This window comes from Choloepus didactylus, chromosome 8 (assembly GCF_015220235.1).
Source record: "Choloepus didactylus isolate mChoDid1 chromosome 8, mChoDid1.pri, whole genome shotgun sequence".
NCBI classification, from domain to species: Eukaryota; Metazoa; Chordata; class Mammalia; order Pilosa; family Megalonychidae; genus Choloepus; species Choloepus didactylus.
In genome coordinates, this window is record NC_051314.1 from 83,363,566 (window position 1) to 83,376,033 (window position 12,468).

Consider the following 12,468-nt stretch of genomic DNA (forward strand, 5'->3'; position numbering starts at 1 on the left):
TGGGGGTGGGGCAAGAACATGGAATACTGCAGCATAAGGAGTTGGTCTCGTTCTTGAAGTACTAGGAAACCCCTAAAGAGTTTTAGAGCAATGGAGCGACCAGTGGCTGGGCTCCCTGCAGATCTGGCTTCTGACCCTCAAGGGAGCCCCCAGGTCCTGGGAAAAGAGAGGTGCCAAGCAGGGATAGTTAAGGACTCTAGACAAGCCTTGGGAACGACCTGTCGTGGGTATTTGGGGAAGGAGACGCAAGATGCGCTTAAACAAGAGGCCTGGTTCTGAAGAGGGTGCAGAGGCCTCTGGTTCAGGCCCATACAAGTTAAAATCTCCCAGACTCTTTCCCTAGCTGCAGGCTCCAAGCAAATGGAATGTAAAATATAGTGTGTGTGTTTGGAAGCCTGGGGGGGGGGGCATGATGGAGTCAGAGCTTGCCCAAGCCCAATCCTTCCCTCAGGCAGTCACCACACTGACACAGATGCAAAAAAAAATGCCACTTTATTTTATACAGTTTGTGATTGAGAAGCAACAATATGCAAAACGGTGGAACAACCTGTTCAGTGTGCCCGTTACCGTCCCCCAAGGGGCGTAGAACCCAGGGCCCCTGCCTTGCAGGACCCCACCTTAATCACAGGCCCCTGGGAGGGGCCAAGCCCTTAGGGGTCATGGCCGGAAGGGAGGGGACCAGCACCTTACACACCCTCAGGGGCCCACTGGTTAACTGTATCTGTGGATGTGTGTGTGGATGGGGGAATGACCCACCATGGACCAGTTCTCCCAGTCAAGGCTGAGGGTGGGGGAGCGAGTAAAGCTGAGGAGAGGGCTTCCTGGGGCAGGCCCCACCCCCACGCCGTCGTAGGAGAGTTTCCCTGGACACCCCACAAGGCACTACTGACCCAGACGTGGGATAGTATGCCCCATCTTTGGCCCCTGCACCTCTCCCAGCCCCAAGCTTGCCTGGTTCCCCTCTGCCCCAGCTTCCACTGTGGTTTGGGGGAAGAGGAGAGAGGAAGACTGGACTCCGGGCTTGGCAGACACAAGCCAAGAACTAAATAGGTTGACTCGGGCAGCTGTAAGGACCCTCTCCCGCTGCTCCGGGCTCCTGGGGTCCCCTCGTCCCCCACTCCTTTTTGCACTGGCTGGCACGAATAAATAAATAAATACCTTCCCCCGCCCGCACCCTATCCCTACAGCTGGCTCTCTTCCTCCTCCAGGGAGCGGTTGAGTCCGGGGATGAACTTGAGCAGCCGCCGGCGGAAGCTGCGGTACTTGGTTTTGCGCAGGCCGGGGCCGCACAGGGCCTGCTCGCGGGCCTCAGTCCAGAGCGCGCCGGGCGCGCCCCCGCCCCCGCCGGGGCCCGCGCACCGCACGCTGGCGCTGCGGCACAGCCCCGCACGCGGCGCGGGGGACAGCCCGGAGGCCGGGGCCTCGGCGGGGGCGGGAGCGCGGGCGGGGGGCGGCGGGAGCGGCAGTGACGGCGGCTCAGCGGCCCCGAAGAAGCAGGTATGGTAGACGGCGTCGTCGGCGTCGCCCCCGGCCCGCCGGGCGCCCCCGCGGGGACCCCCGGGCGCCGCGAGCAGAGGCCCAAAGGGCAGCGAGCCCGGGAGCAGGCCCGCACCGTAGAGGCAGGAGCGCACGGACTCCAGCGTGTCATAGATGCTCGGGTCCTTCACTACGATGCCTGCAGGACAGAGGATGGGGGACGGAGGTGTCAGGCCCGGGCCAGATGTGTCCTGAGGGTCAGGGAGCGTGGGTGAGAGACACCAAATCTTTCTTATTGGCCATCTGTGTAACACCGAGCAAGCCCCAACCCCGGGAGCCCCATTTCCTAATCTGTAAAACAGGAATTATACACTCAAATTCATGAGGACCACTTAAGATGCGATGATGTGAGGTCTGGACCATGGAAGGGATTTGAAACAAGCTCTTTGAGCCTTGGTTGTTTCCATCTGTGAAATGTGAAGTCCATCTGGGATGAAACGCTCTAATATTTAACTTCCAGGAGCTATTAGGAGAATAAACTAAAAATATGTGTGCATATGCCCAGGGCAGTATCATACCCAAAGTAGTAACTCAATAAACCTTCTTCCCTTGAGAGGGAGGGGTAACCTACTAGATCAGAGGGGGAAGCATGGGTGGGGGTGGGGGTGTAGGGGAGCAAGTGGCCTTCAGAGTCCCAACTACTCACCATGCACCAGCCGCTGCTCCTGCACCATGAGGGACCTGTATTCTCCCCACTTCTCATACAGGGTTTGCTGCAAGACACCCCCACCCCACCCCATTGTCAGGAGCTAGCAAGAAACTGGCCAGAGGTGGACAAAAATCAAGGAACTAGGGAGTAGACAGGAGAAACCTTAAGGTGAAAAAGAGGTGCAGGTAGAGAAATGATCCCCCAAATAGACTGGGGCCTGCAGGCATCTGGGAAGAGGAAGGTGGAAGCTGGGCACTCACTGTCGGGGCAGCCATACCTTCAGGTACTGCAGACGAGCCTCCAGTTCCGCCTTCCGAATCGATGTCCCATACAGAGTTTCCAGTCTGAGGAGGTTGGGGAATCAAAGGCTGAATAGGCCCACAGGATGAGGAGACACCCAGAGGCTAAGCCCAGAAATCTCAGGGACCGTGGACTGGACATACCTGAGAACGTTGCCTGATGCCTTAATGATGTCGACAATCTCTCGATGCCGAACACCTTCCACGTTCAGGCCGTTGACACTGGCAATAGTGTCCCCTGCCAGGAAAAGGAGTCGTCAGCATGTGTTCCGTGGGGTGTGACAGAAGAATTCCAGCTCCCTACCTTAACCAGAAAGGGTAGGGGTAATAATCCCCCAAAATACTCCTAAACCCCCACTCCTCACAGTTCTAGGGAGACTTCTGATGTTTCTCTCTTCCCCATCCAAAATACATTCAGGGAACCACAGCCTCCATCTGCTGCCTGTAGCCTAAATGACTCCCAGCTTGGCCAGACCCAGCACCCCGCACCCTCAGTGGAGCTGGGCCCTCAAATACCCACACCCTCACCCCATCCTCAGGAAGCTCTGTCCTGTAGGTTGAGCCTTCCCAACCCCTCAGCCATTCCCAGAGCTGGTTACTTCTGTCCAGCCCACAGACTGTCGTGAGATCCAGTCAAGCCAGGGAGGGGCAGGGGGAGTAGCAGCAAGCTGGGAACTCACACCAGCCCCAGACATGACAGGCCTTGGCTTCGGAAACCCTTTCTGCCACTGCAGAGCCTCCTGAACTTGGGCGGCACATGCTGCCATCTCTAAGGTCTCATTTCCTGTCTGTAAAAAGGGGGTGTGGATCCCGGCTGTCCTACCTCAGGGATATGGGGAGGATCAGGGGGGACAGCAGATGTGAAACTGCATCACAAAGTTGCAGTCTACCACTTGGCTACCAGGGGCCAGGGACAAGGAGGTGAGATCTTAGGGGGAAAATGGTGGTGGAATTGGAGGAGGACTTGGGAATTCTAGATTTCACCAGTCCCAGTGGTCTCTTACTCAAGGCATCATTTGCTTATTAGAGGAAATAACATAGGTACCTCTGAGTTGAGCCAGGTTGGGGGCAGGGTATGCCCTGATCCCCAGTGTCAAGCAGATCTAATGGAATTCTGGACGGCAGGATTGCCAGGAGGAGGCAGGACAGCAGCAGCAGCAGCTACCCTTTTCCAGGCACCCAGTTCAGTGCACAGGGAATCTCCTCACACACTGTGATCCGAGGATGTATTATCACCCCAATTTTACAAATGGAACTACTCAGATCACACAGTAAATGGTAAATTTCTCAGGAGCCAAAACCCAGATTCTATCCATTCTCTTTTCTGGCCTCCACAAGATAGGAGGGAGAAGGGGGACTGGTTTCAGGAGAGATTTCTCATCCCCTCTCCTTGGGAGTAAGTGCACACCCTTTCCCAGAGCCCCAAGTCCTGGGCTCCGGACTTACCTGGTGTGAGCCCAGCCAGATGGGCAGGGCTGGCCTCGTGAACTCGGCAGACAAACGTCACCATCTCCACACGCTGCTCCTCCCGGTGGTGCAGGCCATAGGTCTGTAACAAGCAAGGGGACCCTCAGCCCAGGGGTGGGACAGGTTCATCTATCCCTCGTGCTGGCCTCCCAAATCCTCACCGCCTCTGTACTTAGCCTCTCCCACCTGGAGCTCAAAGCCGAAGGTCTGGTTATCCTCCTTCTCCAATGTTAGCACTTTTCTGTGGGAGACACAGCGTTCATTGTATTAAGACTGTCAGGATTAGAAGGAGCTTGGCAGTCCCATAGCTTGACCCTCCAGGGATGCTGGCGTTTGGTCTAGAACATCCAGGTGTGGCTCACTGTCTCCAGTAGCAAGTCACTCCCATCACAGATTGTTGTAAAGTCCTTCCCCATATCCAACTGCTATCAGCCTAGTGGAGCTGCAGTCAACCCAGCCTCATGGGTGGGGGTGGGGAGCCTGGGGGACAGCTGGGACCCCCAGAGAGAGTGGATTAGATGAGTTTTTCAGCAAAAGGAGGTTTCTGGTTAGCCCCAGGAGTACCACTTACTGGCGAGCTGAAGCTCCGAATTTGGGCCCCAGCCTGGACCCTGGTCTGCTCCACAGCTTTGGGGAGAAGGCTGGCCCCACCCCCAGAGGCCAGTAACGAGGCTCAGCCCAGACCACAGCTGCTCCTCCCAGCTGCGGTGGGGCCAGCCCACCAGATGTGAGGGCTGGGGGGAGGGGAGCCTCGAGGCCGCCCCTTCCCGCAATGAAGGCCTGCCCGGCCCACTGGACACAATGGCCTGGAGTCACTCCAGACCCTGGCCTGCTGGGGGAGCCCGGTGCTTCCTCTGCCCACCCCCTCCCCCTTCCTTCCCGCCCAGCCAGAGGCAGAGTTAAACAGCCGCCGGAGGCCCATGGCCCCTTTGAGTCTCGTGGCCTCAGAGATGCCCTGAAGACCCGGCCCCTCAGCTCTCAGCCTGACCCAGATATCCTCTCCCACATGTTGAAAGCAGCAGCTCCCAGCTCCAACCGGAGCCCTCCCCACTGCTGAACGCCAGGCCTTCTCCGTCTGTTTGCACTGGGTGGTGGGAGGGGGTGGGGGACTGGGAAACTGGGAGTTCTGTGCCTATCCCAGTCCGCTTTGGTTTTCTGAAGGGGTCAGCAAGGTTTTTCTGTTAAGGGCCAGAGAGCAAATATTTTAGACTTTGCAGGTCACATATGGTCTCTGTCATATATTGTTCTTTGCTTTTATCTTTACAACTCTTCAAAAATGTAAAGCTCGCTCAGCTCAAGGGCCAAACAGGCCCATCTGGCGACAGTTTGCTGATATGTTTTAGAAGAAGCCAGGCCCAAATCGGGAATCGGGAATGTGGGCACCTACTTCTGCCCACACCTCAGACCTTTCCTGAGAGAGCCACCACAGGGTGGGATCAGCATAGGAGGCAGCTGGGGCCCTCAGGGCTTGCTGGGGCTGGGAGGACTCTGTGGAGGGGGTCCCAGGAGGCCTGGGTTAGGACATTCCCCTGCAGACTTCTCTTACCTCCCCCATCTCCTGTCTCCTGTTGATCCAGAGCTCCCAGGGACAGGGAACTGGCAGAGGCTGGGGGTGGGTTGAGGAGCACCCTATGACTCAAAAGTCTCCACCTCCTTTCTCTACCACCCCCTTCCCATAGCCCACACTTCCACCGGCCCCTCACTCCCCTCGGGAAGTGGGCGAATGACTCCCCCTGGTTGGTCGGAGAGGGCAGTGTTGTGCTCCCCCCACCCCCAGCATCTAACCCCTTTTGGACCAGGGCAGGGGCTGGTGGGGGAGGGGGTGGTGTGTGACTCACCGCTGCTGTTCAGGACTCTGGCTGAGATTCTTCCAGCGGAATCCAGAGCCCTGGGCAGGAAGAGGGAGAGTCAGGAAGGAACAGGTGAGAGGGGGGCTGTTCTTGAGCAGATGCTGAGCCCTTCTCTGGGAGGTTCCTCACTTGGGCTATGGACCTGGCTCCTTAGTTTCTGTTTTTCCCTGGTTCACCTGCTTTGTTGCTGGAATAACTATTTCCTGAGTGCCACTATCACTCCATAGCTTTCCCCTCAGGCTTTAATTCATTACCCTGGCTCAGGGTGGTGATGGGGGGCAGGGAGGGTTTGAGGTTGGGGAGTACAATTCTCCTAGGTTCTAGATGCATGGACCTGCTGGTTTCCAGCCTGGAGGTATGAGGAGGAGAAGGGGGAGGGCTTCGTCACTCTATAATGATCTCCATCCCCAGGTTGCATGTAGGATTCAGGCTTCCTAGATCACACAACCTGAGACAGGGGATCTTCCCAGATGGGATTCCAAGAAGGGCCAAAGGCTCCTGGGCTCAACTGTCAAGGCACCCTGGGACCCCCTTGCAGTCAGGTCACTCTACCTAATTTCGCTGACGATGGCTTGGGAGAGCTGGGGTCCAAGGCCCAGGCCTGGAGCTCAGGTAATCCCAGCCTGAATGTGGAAAGGCAGGGGACTGAGGTGCCAAACTTCCTCCCCCCTAGTACGGGCCATTTCAGGGACTGGCGGTGGGTCCCAGCTGCAGGTGGACAGATGTGCCCAGCTCCACCTGGGTCTCTTAACATTGTCATATATTTTATTGCTTTTGGGGACAAAAAAAATTTCAGATCTCAAGCTCATTTTTAAGTCTCACTATACTTAAGGAGAAAGATTGGAAATTCTTTTTGGGAGGAGGGGTGACAGCTGAACGTGCCTGTTTAGGGCCCTTGAGAAACTAAAGCAGTGTATTCTCCTCCCTAAGTTAATGGTCTTTGGAGGAAACCTTGTCCCAGACCTACCTTTTCCTATAAGCTTCAAGCAGTCCAGGACCTTCCTGAACTATGCCCTTGGTAACCCTTCCCACGAAGTTTCCCCCAGGCAAGGAAGAGAAGGGAGCCCTCTTTTTCCAGAACCAACGATTAACCTCAGGGGTGGGGGCAGTCCCCAAATGGGCCAAGTAGGAAGGACCAGGCAACATAGAGAGACCCCTTTGTCTCTCAACCCGGATTTTCATAAAATGCAAATTCTCAACAAGCTGTTCATTGTGTTGGGGGTGGGGTGGGGTGGGGGAGAGCCGGGGGCCAGGGGAGGAGGAGGAGGGGGTTGAGTGGGGAAAGGCCAACCAGCCCCCTCTCCTTAACCTGGGTCTCAAAGTCCCCCTTCTGAGCACTCGGGTCCCCTCGGGCCAGAGGAAGAGGCTCGCGGAGGGGGAGACTCAGAGAGCGGGCGTCGCCCGCATCCTTCCTGCCCCGCGGGCGCCCTACGACCCCTCCCACCGCGTCCGGTTCTGGCCGAAATCCAGGAAGCGGTGGCCCCGCATCTCAGACACCGGGCAAGGCAGCAGGCCCCAAGCCCAGGAGTACAGGCGTCTCCTCGGAAGGGTGTGCTCTCGGGAGTCAGCGGCGCTCCACGCACTTCCTCGGCGTGAGAACGCACGCGGCGCAGCCACCAGCCCTCCCCTTGCCACCGAGGGCTCTTGGACCTTCAACTTGTCTGGGGCGAGCGGCGGGACTCCAACCCTAGGTCTCCCTCTACAACTGGAGAAAAAGCCAAGCCCGGGCGAGGGTGACCTGGAGGCTGGGACACCTGGACACCGGGAGGAGCGACATGGAGTGGGGTGGGGGGTGCACGGAGCCCGATGGAGCGAGTAAGAGAAAGGGGATGCTGGAGAGGAGTCAAGACAGGAGAGAGGGAGCTAAACGAGGTGGCGGCGCGTGGGGGAGCGGAGTTGCGAGCCACCGAGATTGGGGAAATATGGAGGTGGGGGCCACAGCCTTCAAAGCAGCAGGGGCCGTGAGTAGGAGAGGTTTGCGCCTTCGGAGAAGAGGGCCAAGGTGGGGTCACCAGGTTCTGAACATGCCGATGGGGGTCAGCCGGCTGGGGGAGAGCGAAGGGGACTCCGTGATCCCCAAGGAGGGGATGTTGTGGGGATCAATGGGGGGACTTGGGGGGTTAGCAGGCTCCCCAATTGGGAGGATGTTGGGTTTGGCAGGTTCTGAGGAAGGGACTCGGGAGCCGCGGGGCTTAGTGGGGGTCTGGGGTGGGGTAGGGGAAACGCACCTTTCGGCGGGGCAGGGTGCCCCCGGACACGGCGAGAGCGCGATACAGCTCGGCAGGGTGGTAGTCCTCCAGCGCCGCGTACAGCTCGTCCCCGGGGGAGCCAGGGGCGGGGGCGGCGGCTGCAGCTGGGGGCCCCGAGGCCGGGGTCGGGGCCGGAGCGGCGGGAACGACTTCCGAGTCCCGAGCCGAGGCGGCGGGGTCCCGGGCAGCCGCCGCCTCCTCCTTCTGCTGCAGCTTCCTGAGTCGGCGGAGGGTCATGGCTCTGGCGCGGGGCGCCCCTCGGTGGCGGCGCTCGCTCGGCTCGGCGACGCTGGCAGCGGCTCGGGGATGCCAGCCGGGCGGGCCGTGGGTTGCCTCCCTTTATAGGCTCCCAGCGCCGGGCGGGGGCGGGTGGGCGGGGAGCGGCCTCCCTGTCGCCTCGCCCCCGGCGCGGCAGGCCCCGCCCCCTGGGGGCCTCATGGTCCCCCAGCCCCTCCCGCCAAGTGGCCGGTCCCGCCCCCAGCACTCCAAGATTGCTTCAGATTCGGGGGAACTCTTGGGGACCTGGTCACTCAGTGGGGAGCACCCCGCCGCGGAGGGGAGGGGAGTCAGGGCGTCCCGGGCTGGGGCCAGGGGTCTGGGTGATACAGGGAAAGGGTCTGTGAAGAGGCATTACGCGAGATTTGAAATTTGGGAATAGATGGCTTTAGAAAATCTTCGAGGACCTGGGCAGGGAAGTCAGGGGTCCTTGTGAGGAAGTTTGGGGGCCTCGGCGGAAGGAAGATTCGAGGAGATCCAGGGACCTGCAGGAGACTTCTACGCAAGGGGAGAAGGGCAGCAAGAGCGCGCCGGGGGAGGGGGTTGGGGGGGAGTGGTTCCTGTGGGAGGAGGGAGATGCTCGAAAACTGACTATGGAGAACCCCCACCTTTTGCCCCTTTGACCTGCTAACTGGCCCCGGAGGAGTTGACCAAGGCTGCCTCTCCTAACCACATCTAGGGGAAAGGGAGTAGGTGGAAACCCAGAAAGTAGGCTTAATTCTGGCCCAGCCTTCATCCAGTCCCTCAGACGGTCAAGACAAACCTGGATAAATCTCCCCTCAGTTCCTGATACCCCTTTCCCAGAAGACAGGTCCTTACTATAATATTGACTATGAGGCAGGAGATATGCCTGAGCTGAGCAGTTATTGGGATGGGGGATCTTTGTTACTCTCTGACCCTGAATTAGGGACCATCCCCTGGGCTTTTGTTACTGGGCCAAAGGAGAGACGGGAATGGCCCAGCCAAAGTCTTTGTCGTCAGTGGTGGCCGAATAAGAAGTGAGAGGAGGAAGTGGAAGGCCATGCCTGGCGTCTAAAGAGCAGCTAGCCACCACAAGGCGTCAGCAGCACAAGCTGGGGGCTCCACATCACGACGTTTGCCACTGAACAGAGGCAGTAGCATGGGGGTGCGCTGTCCCAGTCTGTCTCCTCCCCCTCCATTCTTCCCACGTCTGTGCCAGGCCTTTATAGCTAACATTTACTGAGCATTTACCAGGGGCCATGCACACTATCGTGTGTGCTTTTACATACGTGCATTAACTTACTTAGTCCTTGGAACAATCCTATGAAATAAATCCCAATGAGGAAACTGAGGCCCAGAGAGGTTAAGTAACTTGCCCTAAGTCCCTCAGTGTAGGGGCTGCGATTCAAACCCAGGCACACTGGTTCCAGAGCCTGCAATCTTAACCACAGTACGATACTGTCTTCAGTTCTTCAGTGTTAAGCAGTTAAGCCCTGCTGCATGCCAGGCACTGGCTGGGCCCTGGGGCTCCTACCACTCTGGTAGGGGATGGTACATTGAACATGTGCTGTATTACACACATGGCCTGGGCAGTACAGAAAGTGGCCACATCCACCATGGGAGGCCAGGAAAGACTTTCTGTGTCTCCTGTGTCCTACCTATCTCAGTTCATCAGTTTACTTCAGTCTCCCTGCTTCCTTTTCTGGGCTCCCTGATTCCCTATGTGGGTCTCTTTTCCCATCATAAGGCTCCTGGGCCCCCAGCCCCTGCTGGAAGTGTGGATGTAGGGGGTGCTTCTCCACCCTTCAGTGACTGCACAAGTCCAGATGGCCGCGTGCCTGTTGGATGGGGAGCAGGGGATGGATTGGAGACTGCCGAGAGCCAAGAACTAGCTCCCTCGGTGCCTTCTTCTCCCTCCTCCCACTTTCCCCCCTTGGCACCACCAAGTGGCCATCAGTTGAGGGGCCGAGGGGGTGGCGGTGGGGAAACATGGGACTCTATTGTGAAGCATTAGCACAGATGGACCCCTGGACCGTCTGTTGCCTGCTCCTGACAGACGGCATCTGTGTTGGGGCTGGGGGTGGGGAGACAAGTGAAGGCAGGAGGGGCAGTGGTTTCTATTCTATCCACTCCAGTGCTTATCCCTCAAGGGACCCTCAAGGGCATCTTGTACCTCCTTCTCTGGGAAGGACCACCATCCCACCCACCCCAGAGGATTAAAAATGCCTCTCTGCCTGAAACCTGAGTCACACTACACCTGTTTCTAACTGCCCTATTGAGACATTTCCCCTTTCAGGCTGGCACTGAGGGGCAGGGATGGCCCCTCAGTTTATGCAGGTCAGTCTGCCTCCCTGCTCCAAGTGAGAGAACACCACCAGAGAACTGAAGTTCACACATCAGGTTTCCTCCTCCTGCTAGGCAGAGAGCCCCAGAGAACCCCAGGGTGAGGGTGGGTGGACCCAAGAGATGAAATTTGTCAGCCCCATTTCATGATTTCCTCAAGTCCTGGAATTTTGGAGTCAGAAAAGGCCTTGGATACCATGTGATCCAAGGAGCCAAGTAAGGCCAGGAAAGGGAAGGTGGTGGCGATCAGACAGTGGAACCCATTAGAACCCAGGTCTCCAGACTCAAACTAGATGTTTTCCCACCTGTGCTGTTTGATTCAGCTACTGGGAGCTCCTCTGAGAGCTCAGAGACCCATGGCTGCTTCCTTCTCCCAATCTCCCCAATTTCTCCAGGGAGGTGATGGGGAGCCCAGGATACCACACTATGGGCTGGTGATGCCCTCTGGTGGCCATGTGTCTCTTGGTGGAAAATCTTCAAACCAGACTTTGAAAGGTTGTCTGGCTGCTTGTGCCAGGTTCCACCCGGCCCAGTCCAGACTGTTGGAATCTCGGTTAAGTTTATGGATTCCCCTCAGCCCTTCTCCCTCCCAAGAGGATGGCAATGGGCTCAGCAGACTCTGCTTGACCACTGAGTTCTGGAATTGCATACCTGTCACAGTTAGGAAGTTGGGATTTTTGATCTAAGCTGTTGCTGCCCTGCTGCAGGTGAAATTCATCAAGAAGGCAGCCAGCCGGTGGGCCTTCGCGGTGCAGCAACCTCACAGGTGACAGAACACATGAGGCCCTCAAAGCTTGGCCTTTTCCAACTCCACAGCTTCCTCCTAGGCCTGAGTCTCTTTGTCTAGCATCCGTTCTTCTCATCCTATTCTCTGCAGCCCCTTAAAGCTCGGGGGTGTGGCGGGGGTGGGATGCAGTCTGCACACTGCCTGCAGTTTCCTACCAGGATACCTCCCCCTCCTTACTCCTCCCTACAGGAAGCCTCTGTGCAAAACCCCCATCCCTCTGGCTCCTCAGACATCTGTGCTCCTGCTGTCCCTTATTCCTGAGCAAGTCTCTCTCTTTCACAATGAGCTCCCCAGGTTTATCCTTCCTTTGGACCACCCACCCTGCCCTAGCTCCTAGCACTCAGGCTAGGCGTTGACCTGGGTGGAGGGGAAGGAGCAGACAGAAGAGGCCTGGCTAAGACAGGTCTGAGTAACACCTTTTGTCAGTGGGGCAAACCCTTGCCCAGATATCTAATAGTCAACAGTCCCTCAACTCCCCCATGGAGAAAATGGGGGAGAGCTGACTCTTGCCGCCACTGACCTGCTCAAGCTCTAGGGCACCATTAGATCAGGGCATCTGGGGCTCAGGCCCCTCTGGAGTCTAACCTGTCTTGGAGTTCTGACAATCATTTCAGGACTCTGAACTGGAAGGGAATGCTAGCTTGCTGGGGGCCCCTCCCCGGGTACTCCCACTGCTTCTGGGCTGGGGAGGTGGGAGGGAGAGGGCCTGGAGCTCAGCTGCCTCTCTGGTCTGCTAGGAATGAGGGGCTGGGCCGCTAGTTGCATGACACTGCCTCTCAAGGGAGGCGTGGACAGCTGACTGGGCAGGGAGTGGTGGTTTTTCCCAATGGCTCCCACTGCCCAACAACTTCCATTCGAGTGTGTGTGTGTGTGTGTGTGTGTGTGTGTCTGTGTGTGTCTGTGTTGGGGCCCAGGGAAAGAAGCCCAGCAGCAGGCCAAATCCCACACAGCTCAAAGACATTCCTCCTAGACCTGAATTAGGGATTAGGGGGTCTGGGAGCAGGGGCAGGGTAAGCGTGGCAGTTTGTGTCGGATATGAGTGGCCTGTGGG

At 57.8% G+C, this 12,468-nt stretch overlaps 1 protein-coding gene across 1 annotated transcript; it reads right to left on the reverse strand.

Annotated features, from left to right (window-relative positions):
• Positions 1-475: 475 nt before the first annotated feature.
• On the reverse strand, positions 476-8,352 carry TAMALIN (trafficking regulator and scaffold protein tamalin). The gene is made up of 8 exons (XM_037847944.1): positions 8,030-8,352; positions 5,790-5,839; positions 4,138-4,192; positions 3,931-4,033; positions 2,629-2,722; positions 2,463-2,529; positions 2,183-2,249; positions 476-1,675 (listed from the first exon to the last, which is right to left on the reverse strand). Exons 1-8 carry the CDS (start codon positions 8,285-8,287, stop codon positions 1,182-1,184), a joined length of 1,188 nt encoding a protein of 395 aa, XP_037703872.1. The 5' UTR covers positions 8,288-8,352; the 3' UTR covers positions 476-1,181.
• Between the last annotated feature and the right edge of the window lie 4,116 nt (positions 8,353-12,468).